This window comes from Bos indicus x Bos taurus, chromosome 5 (assembly GCF_003369695.1).
Source record: "Bos indicus x Bos taurus breed Angus x Brahman F1 hybrid chromosome 5, Bos_hybrid_MaternalHap_v2.0, whole genome shotgun sequence".
Taxonomy (NCBI): domain Eukaryota; kingdom Metazoa; phylum Chordata; class Mammalia; order Artiodactyla; family Bovidae; genus Bos; species Bos indicus x Bos taurus.
The window spans coordinates 37672723-37690954 of record NC_040080.1 but is presented as its reverse complement, the minus strand read 5'-3'; the positions used below and the strand labels follow the sequence as shown (position 1 = coordinate 37690954).

At 40.2% G+C, this 18232-nt stretch overlaps 1 protein-coding gene across 2 annotated transcripts in view; it reads right to left on the bottom strand.

The window, feature by feature from the left end:
- ARNTL2 (aryl hydrocarbon receptor nuclear translocator like 2) overlaps window positions 1-18232 on the bottom strand; it is a 96053-nt gene that overhangs the window by 36672 nt on the left and 41149 nt on the right. For both annotated transcript variants that reach the window (XM_027541589.1, XM_027541588.1), the window contains 4 exons: window positions 11302-11459; window positions 5386-5465; window positions 3580-3672; window positions 689-806 (listed from right to left, as the gene is read on the bottom strand). In XM_027541589.1, coding sequence (XP_027397390.1) covers window positions 689-806; window positions 3580-3672; window positions 5386-5465; window positions 11302-11459 — 449 coding nt within the window. The remainder of the gene's footprint in view (window positions 1-688; window positions 807-3579; window positions 3673-5385; window positions 5466-11301; window positions 11460-18232) is intronic.

Below are 18232 nucleotides of genomic sequence, written 5' to 3'. Positions count from 1 at the left end.
ATGTGTTCTGGTCATCTGTGGTTATTGACACCATTGTACAGCAAACCCCAAAGTGAAACACACCAAAAAATATATTATAATCACTTGCAATTTATCTTTATATTTTTCCCCAGGGGGGCAGATAGTAAAAATAACTTAAATGAAATAAAAGTTACATTTAAAAACTTAACTAAAATAGTATCAGTGGCATAAAACATCATTATTTTATATGATAAACAATTATTAGGCAATAAGCAGTTTCATAGAAAAGAAGTGTTTCTGGAAAAGACAGAGAATATGTATACTTCCCAAGAACAATTATACAAGGTCTTTCACATTGAGAAGACCTAACATATTTGAGAAAGAGAATTGTTATCCCTTAGCAAACAACTAAATAATAAAAAAACTCCAGCAATTTTTTTATCCCAAGTAACACTTTCCAATAAAGATTTTATTAGCATATGAAAGCTAGAGAATATGAAGTAATCACATTTTCCCAAAAGCATCTTCATATATTTGCTTTGATACATGAATTTTCTATATGGCGATATTTTTAAAACTGAGGTTGATGATTATAAAGTTATTAAATAATTCTCCCCTTGATAAAACTATAATTAGCTAACTTTTCAAAAAACTATATTGCTGTACTTTTAAGTAAGAAAGAATTATATTTCCATAAAATGATAAGAAGGCTGAAATGAGTGCTTACCTTTGGCATCTATTAGCTTCTCTCTGGGTGAAATATCAGAGGAAGAAAGTTGTTCCTTTACTTTGGAAACATCTTTTGGATGTAAGAAGTCAAATAAGCTTTGTCCAATCAAACTAGCCTATTTATAAGGTAGAAGTTCATTTAAAATCAGTATCATGTTATTTCTATGTTTCCTCAAACAAACAAATGATACTGTTTCTTTGGTTAAAGTGGCTTTTTCTTAAGCTTGGATACGTCAACTACACTGAGTGAAGTTACCTTAGTGTTAAAAGCAGAGCAAAACTTGCAGACAAAAAAAAGTACATAGACACAGACCCATAATTGGATACACACAAATCACATACACATACCTAATAACTAACCTTTTATTTAAACTTAATCATTGGTAAAAGTGGTAAAGAAAAAAAGAGTGGGCTTCCTGGGTAGCTCAGTTGGTAAAGAATCCACCTGCAATGCAGGAGACCCCAGTTTGATTCCTGGGTCAGGAAGATCTGCTGGAGAAGGGATAGGCTACCCACTCCAGTATTCTTGTACTTCCCTTGTGGCTCAGCTGGTAAAGAATTCACCTGCAATGAGGGAGACCTGGATTTGATCCCTGGGTTGGGAAGATCCCCTGGAAAAGGGAAAGGCTACCCACTCCAGTATTCTGGCCTGGAGAATTCCATGGACTGTATAGGCCATGGGATCACAATGAGTCAGACACTTTTCACTTTCACTTTCATTGGTAAAAGTAAAAACATTATATTACAGAATAATATAAAAGACACAGAATACCTATGATCTCATGATGTGACTCAGAAATTTACCATACTGCCTTAAAAAATTACCATACTATTGATAAACCAAACCCAACTTGGTACACCTCCTTCCTACTTGGCATTTCACTTCTCCCCACATGCAGAGCATTCCTTGGCCCATGACTTTGTTTGCATGGTCTCATCACCTGGAAATCACTATCTCTTCTCTATAAATTCAGTTCCCTGGCCAAGCTAGCCAATTGCCTTTTACTCCCTAACTTCCAAGATTCCCTCTCCAAACCTGAAATGTCTTCCTCCTCCTCTCTGCTCTAAACTAGCAGACATTCTACTTCACATGTGAAGCCCACAGTGATCACTCTCTTCTGAATTTATTACCCAAGTAGACATTCCAATGGGAGGTAGAACAAATGGACCAGCTGGTCCAAGTGGCCTGGAGTGCTTGGCAGTTAGATCAGTATAGTTCAGTCACTCAGTCATGTCCAACTCTTTGAGACCCCAGAGACTACAGCACACCAGGCTTCCCTGTCCATCACCAACTCCTGGAGCATGCTCAAACTCATGTGCATTGAGTCGGTGATGCCATCCAACCATCTCATCCTCTGTTGTCCCCTTCTCCTCCTGCCTTCAGTCTTTCCCAGCATCAGGTCTTTTTCTTCACATCAGGTGGCCAAAGTATTGGAGTTTCAGCTTCAGCATCAGTCCTTCCAATGAATATTCAGGACTGATTTCCTTTAGGATGGAATGGTTGGATCTCCTTGCAATCAAGAGTCTTCTCCAACATCACAGCTCAAAAACATCAGTTATTCAGTGCTCAGCTTTCTTGATAGTCCAACTCTCACATCCATACATGACTACTAGAAAAACAATAGACTGATGTATAAATCAGATTGCTAGTTTCTTTCTTCTTTTTTTTTTAAGGCAGTTAGCTAGCTCTACTTAAAAAAAAAAAGCTAGCAATCTGATTTATACTTCAGTCTATTGTGTGATTGGCTAATATAAGTCTATGCCCAGAACTCTGCTTCAGAGCAAATTAGTTTTTTTTTAATTGATGTATAGTTGATTTACAATGTTGTATCAGTCTCTGCTATACAGACAGATCAGATTTCTGAAGCTGAAAAGCTGAGGACAAGACCCTATACCACAGGGATCCCAAAGTCTTCCTGAGCAGTCAGTGAGTCTCATGGTCTCTGAAATGCAAAGTCAGTGTCCAGTGGGACCGGACTCTTTGTCACTAATTTGGAACTTAAGAGCTATCTTCAGTTGTCAAGTATCTTGGTGTGTACCTATGTGAGTGATGTTCTCTATTTCTAATTAGAAAATATAATAATCAAATCAGCTGTATGATTCCTTCGGTCTTCACTCCTTTTGTATGTAGGTTCCTACTATCTATTTCTTTTATTTAACTTATTATCTATGAATGCCTTCCATCTCTCCATATTTTCAAGTTTTGGGGAGAATATAGGCTGAGATTGATGAGAGTTATTTATGATCAAAGCTGTTATCTTTATATTATCTTATCTTATATTACATATTATAATATATACATATTATATTATATTATTGTATTATATTTCTGTTTTAAAGGAGACCACATGTACTAGTTTATTCTCTCTGTTGGTTTCAATCCTATAGTTTTTGAGTAACTAGTTTAAATTAAATGGTGTTCAAAAATGAGACAAACCAATCACAGTGCTGGTTAAATAAAGGGTGTATTTCAAAATTTGTTGCCAGAGCCTACAGCCAAAGCTGTTTCACAATGCACATAGCTTAATAAATATTAATGCTCTCTCCTGGAGGAAACAGGAAAGGGTGACTAATATTTTTCCAACACTCAAATATGATATCTTATTTAATGTGTTTATATCCTGAAAAACAGGTATAATCATGATTTCCATTTTTTACATAGGAGGAAGCTGAGGTTCAAGAAAATGAAATAACTTGCTTAAGGAAGTAAACACTCCTGCCAGTAACAAAAATTCATACTTTTTCCACATATCTTCCCATCTCTCTTGAAATTCTAACTCAGCAGAACCCAATCCCACAACCCAGGGGGAAGAAAGAGTTAAGAAGCTTCAATATATGTGTTATTTAAAAAAAATAAACATAATAAGAAATATCTTCAGTTTTGGATACCTGATCATAATTAAGTATTCTGGAGACCGATTTAGAAACGAAGAGAATTTTTCCTCTTTCACATCCAACCACAAATAGGAAGCCTTCTGCAGTCTAGGATTTAAAAATATAATACAAGGTGAATACGTTAAAAGATCTTGAGGGAAACGTGGTTCACTGATTTATGTAGGTATAGACATTAGATTTATTTTGCTCTTCTTGATGTATTAACCTATCCACAGTTTAAATTCTAATGAGCACTGTAAACAATTCAAAACCAAGTTAATTGGATTGTTAATGGGTAGAGTTTCTTTTGAAGGTGATGATAATGTTCTAAAATTGCATTGTGGGAGTTTCCTGGTGGTCCAGTGGCTAAGAGTCCATGCTTCCAATGCAGAGGGCCCAGGTTTGATCCCTAGTCTGGGAACTAGATCCCACATGCCACAAGTAAGACTTTTCACGCCTCAACTAAAGATTACATGTACCACAGCTAAGACCTGGTGCAGCCAAATAAATAAATATTTAAAATTTTTCTTTAAAAATGATAAAAGAGTTGCATTGTGATTATGATTGCATAACTGTGAATATACTAAAAACCATATGGTATGTAAATAATCTCAAAAAAAGGAGTTAAACAAAAAATAAAAGATCTTCTGTCTCTCTCATACATATACATTCAGATTTTGAGAAAATTACTGTAGCAATAAAACTAAAGAGTGGTCGTAAGAGCTAGTAAAGTTTTCTCATTATATAAAAAGATTGATAACATCAAGTTGAACTCCAGTCGAAACTAATGTTTTTCATCTGGAAAGTCCAGGCATGCAATATTAAATTGAAATATTTCATAATATAAAAATTACCTGTGTCAAGTTCTATACTCATATAGAAACTCTGTAAACATATCAAAACACATCCATAACAGTTGCCTGTGGATGTGTTGAGATGGAAGGACTGTGCAGACTGGGATAAAGGAAGCATCAGGAATACTATATTTGAATTCAGCTGTTCAGATAAAAAAGGGGCTCTTAAAAAAATTCAAGGACAAATGTAAATAAAATCTTTCTGTTTAGTCATACAAAGGCATAAAGCCTAGTAGTAACAGCACAAGATCAAGACACATATTGCCTCCTGGGGGCAGAATAAGCCAATGACATGCTCATATTTTCCACATCAAATAAACCTCTAGACCAATGAATCTGATGCATTTGAAATGATGATGACAGAAATGGCAAAGCATTAACTAAAAATTCATTCAGTAAGCAGTGGCTGGCTCTGCAGAGGACAGGATCCTGAAGGAATTGAGTACAAGATAGATGGCTTTGAAGGAGGGGGTAATAGAGGGGCACAGAGCTTACAGTGTGCGAGGTGAGCATGTCAGGAAGCATAAGGAGCTTAGCGTTGAAGACTAGCTATGCTCTCTCTTTGGAATATGCCCATCCTCTGCCTCTACATTCATTAGCTCAAACTAACAAGACACGAGCTCCCCTGGTGCCTCAAATGGTAAAGAATCCGCCTGCAATGAGGGAGATCTGGGTTCCATCCCTGCATTGGGAAGATTCCCTGGAGGAGGGAATGGCAACCCACTCCAGTATTCTTGCCTGGAGAATTCCTTGGACAGAGGAGCCTGGCGGGCTATGGTCCAGGAGGTTGCAAAGAGTCGGATACAATGGTTACTTGTGATAACTTAAATTTTTATCTTAAAGGAAATTTGACATAATATATATTCCTGTACATTTACAATAGGAAGTGAACTGAAGAAAATCTTCCTCCTATTCAGACAAAAATGAAAGGACAATACAACTTAGACAAGCATATCTCTTTACTTACCTTAAGAATTAAGTGTCTGAGCTCATTATCATGAATGAATGAAGGTCTGTAATTATTTCCTGGGTAACAACTTGTCATACCTAAAAATAAAGAAGTCATATAGTTAACTGAAAATCAAGTAGAGATGGAAATATAGTAGATGCTCAGTGAATATTAGCAATTCTGGGGCTGCTATTGGTAATGACAAGGATGATGGTATTTTCTTTTCTAGCATAGTCTAAGATCTCTTCTATAATTATTCTCTTTCTTTTTTGATACTTGATTACAATTTCCTGCTTTCGGATAAGTTCTTAGAGCTACTTATTCCTTTATACACAAATGTACAGATAGTAAAAGCTGTATATTGAAAAGAGATAAAAATGCAATATATTATCTATAACATTATAATAACACACAACAATATTCAAGACTCTGGTTATTTTATAATCTCTTAGCTTCCTAAAACTGATCATATGGTGATCTAGTGGTTAAGGGAATCTGCCTTGCAATGCAGGAGATGTGGGTTCAGTTCCTGGTTGGGGAACTAAGATCCCATATGCCTTGGAGCAACTAAGCCCACTTATGTGCTGCAACTACTGAAGCCTGAATGCTTGGAGTCTGTGTGCCACAACTAGCGAGTCCAAGCACAATACCAAAAGAGTGCACATGAGGTAACAAAGATCCCGCATGCCACAACTAAGACCAGAGGGAGTCAACTAAGTAATAAAAAATACTCCTTTCAAAAAAAAAAAAAAAAAACCACCTGATCATATGAATTATCCTGAATAGGAAGATTATTGAATTCTAAGCAAATTTTATGGATTCATAGGATTTTCTATATGAACCTTTAAAGACCATATGGAGACTTCTGACAGTATACAAAATGTATAAAGTATAAATGAAATCATTCATTTCAAGCCCTTTCACAGAGTTCATCATGTTGAAAGGAAAGTCTCAAAAGCAACCAGAAGAGCTTGGAAAAGGGTAAGGAATGATCAGATCAGTTCAGTTAAGTTCAGTTGCTCAGTAGTGTCTGACTCTTTGCGACCCCAGAGACTGCAGCACACCAGGCTTCCCTGTCCATCACCAACTCCCAGAACTTGCTCAAACTCATGTCCATCGAGTCGCTGATGCCATCCAACCATCTCATCCTCTGTCATCCCCTTCTCTTCCCACCTTCAGTCTTTCCCAGCATCAGGGTCTTTTCCAATGAGTCAGTTCTTCGCATCTGGTGGGCAAAGTATTGGAGTTTCAGCTTCAACATCAGTCTTTCCAATGAATATTCAGGACTGATTTCCTTTAGGATCGACTGGTTTGATCTCCTTATAGTCCAAGGGACTCTCAAGAGTCTTCTCCAACACCACAGTTCAAAAACATCAATTCTATGGCACTCAACTTTCTTTATAATCTTTTATAATTTTCTTATAATCTTTCTTTATAATCTTTTTTTCCAGTAGCTGGAAAAACCATAGCTTTGACTAGACAGACCTTTGTTGGCCAAGTAATGTCTCTGCTTTTTAAAATGATGTCTAGGTTTGTCATAGAGCAAGGAGCAAGAGCCTTTTAATTTCATGGCTGCAGTCACCATCTGCAGTGATTTTGGAGCCCAAAAAAATAAAGTCTCACGGTTTCTATTGTTTCCCCATCTATTTGCCATGAAGTGATGGGACTGGATGCCATGATCTTAGTTTATTGAATGTTGAGTTTTAAGCCAGTTTTCTCACTCTCCTCTTTCACTTTCATCAAGAGGCTCTTCAGTTCCTCTTCATTTTCTGCCATAAGGGTGGTGTCATCTGTGTATCTGAGGTTATTGATATTTCTCCCAGCAATCTTGATTCCAGCTTGTGCTACATCCAGCGAGATGATCAGGTCAAACCTAGGTAAAAGTTTGACCTGAGAGAAGTAAAGGAAGAACTAAAAGTAATACGTTTGTCTTGAGGACATCCACCAAGTCTTACAGGGAAAGCCCTCCTTGGCCACAAGGGGGCGCAGAGGACTGTTCACCCAGCCCAGGTAACTCTAAGCAAGGGTGATTCAAAAGTAAATCAAATTTCCCTTCCTTACGCTTCCCAGTTTCCCTAAACAGCAACCCCTCCTAGGGACTTCAAAGAAAGATGTTTTTGCAAAAAAAAAAAAAAAAAAAAGATTGGGGTAACACTCTGATACAGGCTAACCATTAACTGGCCTTTGGATGAATTCACAGCCCAAACTCACCAATTACCTGGAGCTTCCCTGGTAGCTCAGATGGTAAGAAAGTGCTTGTAATGCAGGAGAAGCAGGTTTGAGCCCTGGGTTGACAAGATCCCCCTGGAGAAGGAAATGGCAACCCACTCCAATATTCTTGCCTGGGAAACCCATGAACTGAGGAGCCTGGTGGGCTATAGTCCATGAGGTTGCAAAGAGTTGGACACAACTTAGCCACTAAATCATCAACACCAATTACCTAAGTGGTGGGGAAAGAACAAAACCAGAAAATAAAAAATCCTCATGGAATGATTTGGTAAATTCTTCTCAGATTGGCAGCATCCTTACAAGGCCTGACATAAGCAAAAGAAAGCTCTTTTGGAATCTACCTTCTAGGTAGCCCTCAAAGAATCTCCCCACATGACTTCTTGTTATTATTATTATTGTTATCAGTCCCCAGGAGACTTGTAGGAGGGAATTGAGCAAAGGCTAAAGATGCAGACCTGAGTGCTCGGCTGGCACAGGAATAAATCAGTGTGAGCGAGGCAGTGACACTTGCAGGCTGGCTTGAAGCCAGGTTGGCAGAATTGTGCTGAGGTAACCTGGTCAGTGTCAGTCGGCCAGAGTGGGTGAGCCCTGGCTAAATAGATGAGTGAGGACGTGAGGACATGACAGTGAGGCAAAGACGGCAGTCAGTGTAGAGCTGAAGTTAGGGTGAAGTGAACTAACAATGTATGGTGAACTAACAATGTATGGTGTGCGATTCTGTACTCCTGCCATTGGGCAGCGACAAATTTGATTCTCAGATTCTAGTGGCAAAAACAAATGCAGAACATGATGACTTACTTTTACTAAGTTCTTCATTGTCATTTATTGTCATTTTATTTTATTGTGTTCTTCATCGTCATTTGTCATTTTATTTTATTGTGTTCTTCATCATCATTGAAAATGACAATATGACAGTAATAATGACAATGATCATTATCATGATAAGGATAAATAAGGATCAATATGACAATAACAACTCTTCTTCTTCATCCTCGGACCACCACCTCCACCATTAAGAAACACTGTGCTCAAGGACGTCCCTGAGGACCTGCCTCAGGGAAAGGAAAGGCTACCCACTCCAGTATTCTTGCCTGAAGAATTCCATGGAGCCTGGTAGGCTACAGTCCATGGGGTTGCAAAGAGTCCAACATGGCTGAGAGACTAACATACACATACATGGAAATGTAGAACTGCTGGGACATACCAGTCTATGAGCATTTTCCCCTTAATTAATTGTGCTGTATTTTACAATGGATAGGGAAAGGGAATACTTGCCCTTTCCCCAGATAATTTGAGATGCACTGCTGTAGAATGTAGAGAAAAAAAAATCATTTCACATCCTCTGTCTTCAGAGTAATTATCTGTAGACCATCCACATGCAACCCTATCATGGCATCTAGGCATTTTGGGGATGGAATTGGGGTACCCTCTGGCCAGAGCACTGGAATGAAGCCCCAGCTGCTCTATGTCATCTCATCCATGGGCAGCACTAAGGTCTGATGAGGATAAGACCATCTCATTTCAGTTTACAAGGACCAATGGTGAAATCTATGCTATGTTCCAAAGAACCCCATCTGGATTTAGACAGGGTTTCCTCCTTACTGAGCTTGCCCTGCAGCACATCCCATGCATACTTCCATGTATCATTAATCACACTGGGTGTTAATAATCTCTCCCTGGGTCTATTCCTTATCCACCATGCACCCCCCGCCCCCAGCACAGAGACCTTGCCTCCTTCATTTGCCTAACCCCAGCACAGAACAAGAACTCAGCTGATGCTCAGTGCATACGTATTGAATTAGGTTGCTGATTCATAGCTTTTCCCTCAGGTCCTCCTTCCTCAGAACGCTGTGAATGTGAAAACTGTTGGATAATTTTAGGGTTGCAATCAAATGACCTCAGTTGAACCTGCTAATGTTCATTGCTAACAGATTTAACAGAAATATTCACACAACTTATGCAAGGCCTAGTTGTGAATAAAAGAGAATCTTCTTTCACAATGGGCTGTTATGAACAAAAGACCACCAATCGTGCTCCCAGAAGGAGGCCTGCCAGGCAGTCCCCCAACCCCAGGCCTGCTGTGCATTCTGTACTGAAGGGATCGAGAGCTGTACTTGCTTTCCCCACAGCCTGCTCTCCAGATCTACTTGTGCTCGGCGGGAGTGCACAAGCCAGTTTTTTACCATCTGCAGAGATTTAAGGAAGGCGCTTTAAGGCACAACTTGCACAAACTACTATTAAATAGCCCTGTAATAGCTGTCTCTGGTTTTATGTCCTAATTTGTAGATGTCCCTTCCTCCTCCAATCTGAGTAGATCTGTCAGGATTTTTTGGTTCATTATGAAGTAAGATCCTCTTGGTCTGGGCTCCAGTTTGCACGTGGAATCCAGGTAACATCACTCTCCTCTAAGCCACTTTAAGTCAACTTTCAAAATCTGTGTTTTGGCCACAGAACTTCCTTCTCCCTGAAACAGACTGTCCTTTTCCTGGCATGCAGTTCAGGACAGAATCTAAATAAGACTGTTGCCTTTCCTTTGCTTATTCCTTTTTAATACTTTTTGAGCAAGATTTCACTATAATCTTTCAGATCTTTACAAAACCGAGCCTTCAGAGTCTCCTCTACAGTCTGCAGAAAACTCACCGCCCAGGTCTTCAGACTGTATCAAAATGAATTCATGTCACCAATATTCTTGTATCTAAAACCCCAGTCTATTTCCATTGTTCTGTCCCTCAAGTTGGACCGGGTTTGTTCCCAAACCAGATGTGATTTTAACTACACATGTACACAGAATGTTTATTACACTTTGATCTAAAATTCAAGTTCAGGGCTTCCCTGGCTCAGTGGTAATCCACCTGCCAATGCAGGAGACATGAGTTCGATCCCTGACCCAGGAAGATCCCCCATGCCACAGAGCTGCCAAGCCCGTGCACCACAACTGTTGAGCCTGTGCTCTAGAGCCTGGGAGCCACAACTACAGAGCCCATGTGCCGTAGCTACCGCAAGCCTCGTGCCCTCAACAAGAGAAGCCTCCTCAGTGAGAAACCTGCTCACCACAGCTAGAGAAAAGCCCACACAGCAACAAAGACCCAGCATGGCCAAAAGTACACAAATAAGTAAATAAAATTATTTTTTTGAGTTCGAAGTCAGAAATGATCATGCATACCTCAATCCTCATCAGCTGAGGACCTCCTTCACCCAATATGTAAGACTATCTTGGTTTATGTGAGACTATATTAGTAAGTGGAGACACTAATAGTAAGGCATGATGCATTTTCAGGTACTACTTACAAGTCTGAATGAAGTTTTAAGAGAAATTGATGAGTTTAAAGAGTTTTTCTTTTCTAATAATGGAAATCTGACAATAACTTTAAATTATCATAACTAAATATTTCAGAACTTCTAAACTAGGTATGCATGACAAGTATCATCACCTTAATATTATACCTGGGAAGACAAGTAAAAATGTAAAGACTTTTCAAGTTCACAGAGTAAACCTAAGATGAAGAGTTCAGTGAAACCAACTTTTCTGACATCCAAGTTAGTATTTTCTCCACCTATGGAATATGGATGAGCATCAAAATGAATATCCATGAAGCTGAAAGACACATTTGTATAAAATCTCAGTAGCCTAAAACAACAAACCAGGGACCTCAATTACAGGGGAGACTTTACAAACCCGAGTGTGGAGGCCGTCTTCCAACTCACCTTTTAAAGATCTCAAGTGTTGAACAGCCAGTCTTAAAACTGTCAGTTTGTCCAGTTTCCGGGCCATGGGACTGCACTGAGGGATCATCGTAGACAGTTTTCCAATCAGGTTGTTCATTTTATCTCTCCTCCGCTTTTCAGTTTGGCTATGAGCTTCTCTAAGAAGGAGAAAGCGCCTCTGTTATATTTAGCATTCAGCAGACACTCAGGGACCCCAGGGGCACTAGCAGGAGCATGGGTGGGGCCGGCAAGCTCCCGCTGTTCGTCCTCCTGACTTTGACCCTGCAGATGGCATTCAGGGATGAGGCAGGACGGGCTGCGACAGGAGTGGCGTTGTTCACACTGTTTTTACCAGCCTCCACCTCCTGCCCCTACCCCCATTGCACTACCCTTGCTCCTTCCCTTCTGATCTTAGTCCCTGAAATCTGCAAGTAATAAGATTTCCCACCCTAGTATTCTTGCCTGGAGAATCCCAAGGACAGAGGAGCCTGGCAAGCTATGGCCCACAGGGTCGCATGACTTAAGTTGGACATAGGATCGAACACGACTGAAGTGACTTAGCACATGAGAGGTGAGGTGGATTTCTTTTTTCCACTTCCCTCTTAGAGGAAGAGATATGCGTGTATGCGTGTGTGCACAGTTATGCCTAACTCTTTGTGCCCCCATGGACTGTAGCCCGCTGGGCTCCTCTGTCCATGGGATTTCCCAGGCAAGAATACTAGAGTGGGTTGCCATGCCTTCTGCAGGGATCTTCCCAACCGGAGGATCAAACCCGAGTCTCCTGCATCTCCTGCACTGGCAGGCAAACTCTTTACCACTGCACCACCCAGGAAGCCCCTGAGAAAGAGATGTGTTGCCTTCTATTCAAAGCTAACTTCTCTGGTCTTCCCTTGAACAGTAACCAGCATCTTGAGCTCATTCTCTTTCACAACTCCTTCTACAGGTCAATAAATGGGCTCAAATCTCTTCCCTTTAGGGGGAAAAATTTTTTTTCCCTAAATCTAGAGATTTTTTCCCCCTTCCCTCTTCCCTCCTTGGCCAGCTTCCTGAGGCTGTCATCTCACTCAACCTTCCACTTCCCAGGCGTCTCTCCATCTATTAAAGCAACCTCCCACAGCCCCCACTCCACTAAAACTACTCTAGCAGAAGTCATCCGCGTCTTATGCAACCCCAGCTGTTCCCTGCCTTACACTGGACACTGATGGCATTTTTCAGTCTTCGTTGGCTTCTGCTCCTCCATCCTCCCGCCTCAGCTCTTCCTCTGTCCTTCAGTACTGGTACCCTGAGATCCCTTACTTGGCACTACTCGTTCTTCCCCCTATAGCTTCACCCTGAGAGATCGCATTCTCTCAGAAGGCTTTACAGCAACTCATAAGCTACTTAACCATTTAATCCCTATCTCATTCATACCTCATCCAATTCCAGACCTTCAGAACTAGAAGGATGCATATCAGTGATTCAAAGCACCCTAAAACTCAACAAATCCCAAACTGAATGCGTTCTTTGCAACTGGCCTCATTTTAATTCTTCCTCTGCCAACCCTGATTACTCCTTTTCCTTTTATAGGGCTTATCTTGATTGGTGACACCACTGGACTCATGCTAGACCTTTTATCCTTCTTCACCTGGAAGAACCAGATAATCACAAACTCCTATAAATTCTTGTTTTAAAATGATTTCTTAAAGGTGTCTTTTGCTTCTCTCCATCCACCTGTTACTGTCTTAGTGTTAGTCATTCAGTTGTGTCCAAGTCTTTGTGACCCCATGGACTGTAGCCTGCCAGGCTCCTCTGTTCATGGAATTCTCCAGGCAAGAATATGGAAATGGGTAGCCATTTCCTTATCCAGGGGATCTTCCTGACCCAGGGATCAAACCCATGTCTTCTGCACTGGCAGATGGATTATTTACAACTGTGCCACTTGGGAAGCTCCATGATACTCATTGCACAACCCCTAAAAGCCTTTGAATTGATATTACTGCTTCTTCAAGTATCTTCCTTATCTACTCTATCCTACCCATGACTTCCAGAATTATTGTTTTAAAATAAAATCATCTAATCCCATTGCATAAGGGATGCTAGCATGCATTTTCACTGCCAAAGAGGAAAGTCCAGACTCCCTAATGACATCCCAGTGTTCTCATGACCTGGCTCATGCCTTCATCTCTGGTTTCACCTCTCCATTCCTTCGCCCTACAGGTCTGGGTGTTGTAGAGCAGCAGTGCCAGATAACTTTCTGTCCTCCAACACATGAAGTCAGCTCCCATGTCCTCTATGTCTTGCACTCTTCTAGGATTAGAATGTCCTTCCTCCCTATATTCCTGGAAAAAAATCCTAGTCCCTCTTCAAAACCCAGGTGACTTATTTCTCTGGGAAGCTCTCTTTAACATCCCTCTCAAAGCCACCTCAGTACTTTGTTTCATCAAATATACCACTACCACATTTCATCAAGTCTAAGACACCATCAGCTGTAAGATGCACCATTATCTACTGCATCACAAAGACGGAAAAATGCTCTCAATAAACAGGAAGATAACGATGATAAGACATGTTTCACAGGTGATAAGATGTGAGGGGTGGGTGTATATCTTTGATTTCAAGGATTAGGTTATTCTACTTTTGACATTTTACTGTGAATATTTGTCTGTTTCTCCTACAACACACAGATCGTGGCAATTCCAGAATTTCTACATAAGAAAAGTTTGGGGGAAGTCAATCTAATGGGAAAGGGGAAAAATAGGAGATTTGTCCTTATCTATTTTTAGAGACTTTAAATGAAGGAGTGGGAGGAAGGGGAGAAGCACTGATGGAGCTAACAACCTCCTTGTGCACTGACCCCCAAAAAACCATTCACCTTTGTCCAATGCCTGGAACAAAGGACATGCTTTGGGATGAACAGGATGGCATTCAAATTAAAGGGAAAGTGAAAATGAAGTTGCTCACTCGTGTCCTACCAGGCTTCTCCGTCCATGGGATTTTCCAGGCAAGAGTACCAGAGTGGGTTGCCATTTCCTTTTCCTGGGGATCTTCCCAACCCAGGGATTGAACCTGGGTCTCCCACATTGCAGGCAGATGCTTTACCCTCTGAGCCACCAGGGAAGCTGCATTCAAATTAAATGTAGATAACTATGAGCAAGCAAATTGATTCTCAGACTGTGCTCCCCAAAGTCTGAAACTTTGGAAGGGGTCTTGGGAGTCATGTGGAGGAAAGCAGAAATGAAGGACTCCTGGAGTGGGGGTGGGGGTATGATAGAGCTGCTGTAAGAATTCATTAAGCAAAGGGTTCTGCAGCTTTAAAAATAAAGTTGGCTCATGCATGCATTCATTCACCTGTACATAAATAGATGTACTTAGCATACGTGAATGCATATGTGAATGGATAACTACTACTTAAAATGCCATCCTGTTCATCCCAAAGCATGTACTTTGTTCCAGGCATTAGCCAAAGAATGGTCTTTTTGAGGAGGGTGGGGGGTTGTCAGCTCCATCAGTGCTTCTCCCCTTCCTTTCACTCCTTCATCTAAAGTCTCTAAAAATAGATCAGGACAAATCTCTTATTTTTCCCCTTTCCCATTAGAGTGACTTCCCCAAACTTTTCTTATATAGAAACTCTGGAGTTGCCATGATATCTGTGTTATAGGAGAAACAGACAAATGTTCACAGTAAAGTATCAAAAGTAGAATAACCTAATTCTTGAAATCAAAGATATACACCCACCCCAACATTTTATCATCTGTGAAACATATAGGGCTCCCCTGATCGCTCAGTTGGTAAAGAATCCGCCTGCAATGCAGGAGACTCTGGTTCCATTCCTGGGTTGGGAAGATCCACTGGAGAAGGGGAAGGCTACCCACTCCAGCATTCCTGCCTGGAAAATCCCATGGATGGAGATGCCTGGCAGGCTACAGTCCACGGGTTCGCAAAGAGTCGGACACGACTGAATGACTTTCACTTTCACTTTCACTTGTACTATGGTCTGCTGTTGTTAGTCACTAAGTTGTGTCCAACTCTTTGCAACCCCATAGTCTATAGCATGGTTTTCCCTCATAGCTCAGTTGGTAAAGAATCTGCCTACAATGCAGGAGATTCCTAGGTCGGGAAGATCTCCTAGAGAAGGAAATGGCAAACCACTCCAGTATTCTTGCCTGGAGAATCCATGAACAGAGGAGTCTGGCAAGCTACAGTCCTTGGGATCGCAAGAGACTTAGAGACTTAAGTGAGAGACTACAGTACATCAGGCTCATCTGTCCTCCACTATCTCCCAGAGTTTGTTCAAATTCATGTCCATTGAGTCAGTGATGCTATCTAATCATCTCACCCTCTGTCACCCCCATCTTCTCCTGCCTTCAATCTTTCCCAGCATCAGGGTTTGTTTTTTTTTTTTCTCCCCAGTGAATCAGATCTTCCCATCAAGTGGCCAAAGTACTGGAGTTTCAGCTTCAGCATCAGTCCTTCCAATGAATAATCAGGGTGGATTTCCTTTAGGATTGACTGGTTTGATTTCCTTAGAGTCCAAGGGACTCTCAAGTTAGGTCCTTACTGTTTCTGTCCTTTATCATGTCCATCCTTGCATGAAATGTTCCCTTGACAGCTCCAGTTTTCTTAAAGAGATCACTAGTCTTTCCATTCTGTTGTTTTCCTCTTATTTCTTTGCATTGTTCATTTAAGAAGGCCTTTTTGTCTCTCCTAGCTATTGTCTGGAACTCTGCATTCAGTTGAGTATACCTTTCCTTTTCTCCTTTGCCTTTCACTTCTCTTCTCTCCTGTTGGGGCATAGACTTAGATTACTGTGATGGTGAATGGTTTGCTTAGAAATGATTCTGTTGTTTCTGAGATTGCATCCAGATATTGCATTTCAGATACTTCTGTTGACAGTGAGGGCCACTCCATTTCTTCTAAGCGATTCTTCCCCATAGTAGTATATATAAGGGTCTGAATTAAATCCACCCTTATATATATAAGGGTCATCTGAATTAAATTCTCATGCTTTTTAGTTCACTGTTTCCTAAGATGTCAGTATTCATTCAATCTTGCTATCTCCTGCTTGACCACATCCAATTTACCTTGATTCATGGACCTAACATTCCAGATTCCTATGCAATATTGTAATTTATAGCATCAGACTTTACTTTTATCACCAGATACATCCACAACTGAGCGTCGTTTCCACTTGGCCCAACTTGCTTTATTCTTTGTGGAACTACTAGTAATTGCTCTCTGCTCTTCCCCAGTAGCGTACTGGACACCTACCAACCTGTGGGGCTCATCTTCTGGTGTCATATCTTTTTGCTTTTCCATACTGTTCATGGGGTTCTCTAGGCAAGAATACTGGAGTGGGTTGCCATTTCCTCCTCCAGTGGACCATGTTTCATCAGAATTCTTCACCATGACCCATTCTCTTGGGTGGCCCTACATGGCACCATTCATAGTTTCACTGAGTTATGCAAGTACCTTCACCATGTGAGGTTGTGATCGATAAAGGGGATACTATGGTCTATTCAAGAACAATTTTTATATTAAAGATTTATGTTTTAAAAATGTAATAGTTATCCTCTAAGGTGAAGAATGTTCACCTCTTCTTTCTAACAGTATTACCCGTTAACACAGACAGTAGCAGTAGACAGAGCTGCCTGATTCCAGGAACATACAGCAGAAGTGTCTTCTCTTAGACCCAGGATTTGAGGGAGATGAGAACTGATGAGAACAGTTTTCATCAGTTGGAAATAAGGAATGGTGGTGCTGGGAGCCAGGAAACAGAGAGGAAGGTGAGATAGCCAGTTTTTGAATAAGGTACTTTACTTGAAGGGGGTGCACTTGAAAAGATTTCTTGGAGAATTTTATTAAAGAAAGGTATATCTACCCAGAGAACAGTTTTCTGCTTAATAATTTATCAGGGCTCTGGCTCCTAATCCTGTGATTAGGAGGATTTTGAACCATGTCACTTTGAACCATGTCAGTGTTTCATAAAGTCTTATTAAAAAAATAAATAAATGGAGAAAAAGCAAAACTGAGATCTGGCCATGTTGCCAGAGGTAGAAAAATATTTGTTGATGTTGAAAGAATATGATGAAACAATTGACAGAATTTATGACGATGGAATCCTAATAATCAGAAGCTCCTTGTAAGTAATTCTGATTTGCTATTGGATGAATTAGGTTTTCTCTAGTACTTCAAGGAAATAATAGTTGTTTTTAATAAATAGCTATTCTAAGAAAAATTTAAAGACACATAAGCCAAAATGTTATCCAAGTAGATAGAGAAAAAAGGTATAAGGTATATGATGATCACTACATCTCGGAGCAGAACAGATGAGAAAAACCTAATATTCATGAATCTATTCTATCTTGACATCACTGTTTGCTTCAGCTGATGGTCTGCATATGTGACCTTCCCCACCCACCACACACCCTCTCAATGGTTCATTGTACCTGAAGGACTTAATTTTTACTTGTTGTTCACCATCTTCCATTCTTCAAAAAAGCAAGATAAAGTATCAAACTACAAGAAACAGATCTTCAGTAATTCTTGAGAAATAAATGTGAGATTAAGTTCAATCATCCTAATTCCTATTAAGTCTTTAGTTATACATGCTACCTGAGCTCCTAATTGAAATGATTAGTATTGTCTGGGTGAGCTGTTCTTGTACCAAAGCTGACAGGTACCTCATCTCCATCAGGTAACAATAACTATGTGAAGCAACAGTGAATAATAATTGCTGCTCTGTTTAGAAATCATGCCATGCCAATCTTGAAAAGGAGTGCATTCATAGAAATAACATTAAATAAAATAGCAATTTTTAAAACAATGGATGGCTTAGCCAAAAATGTTGTAATAGCTCTATTACATAGACTGAAAATTTATTAAAACTATAAGACCTTTAATTTTGTCTGAAAATTCATCTAGACAATAAGAAATAATTTTGAAAACTGGAAAC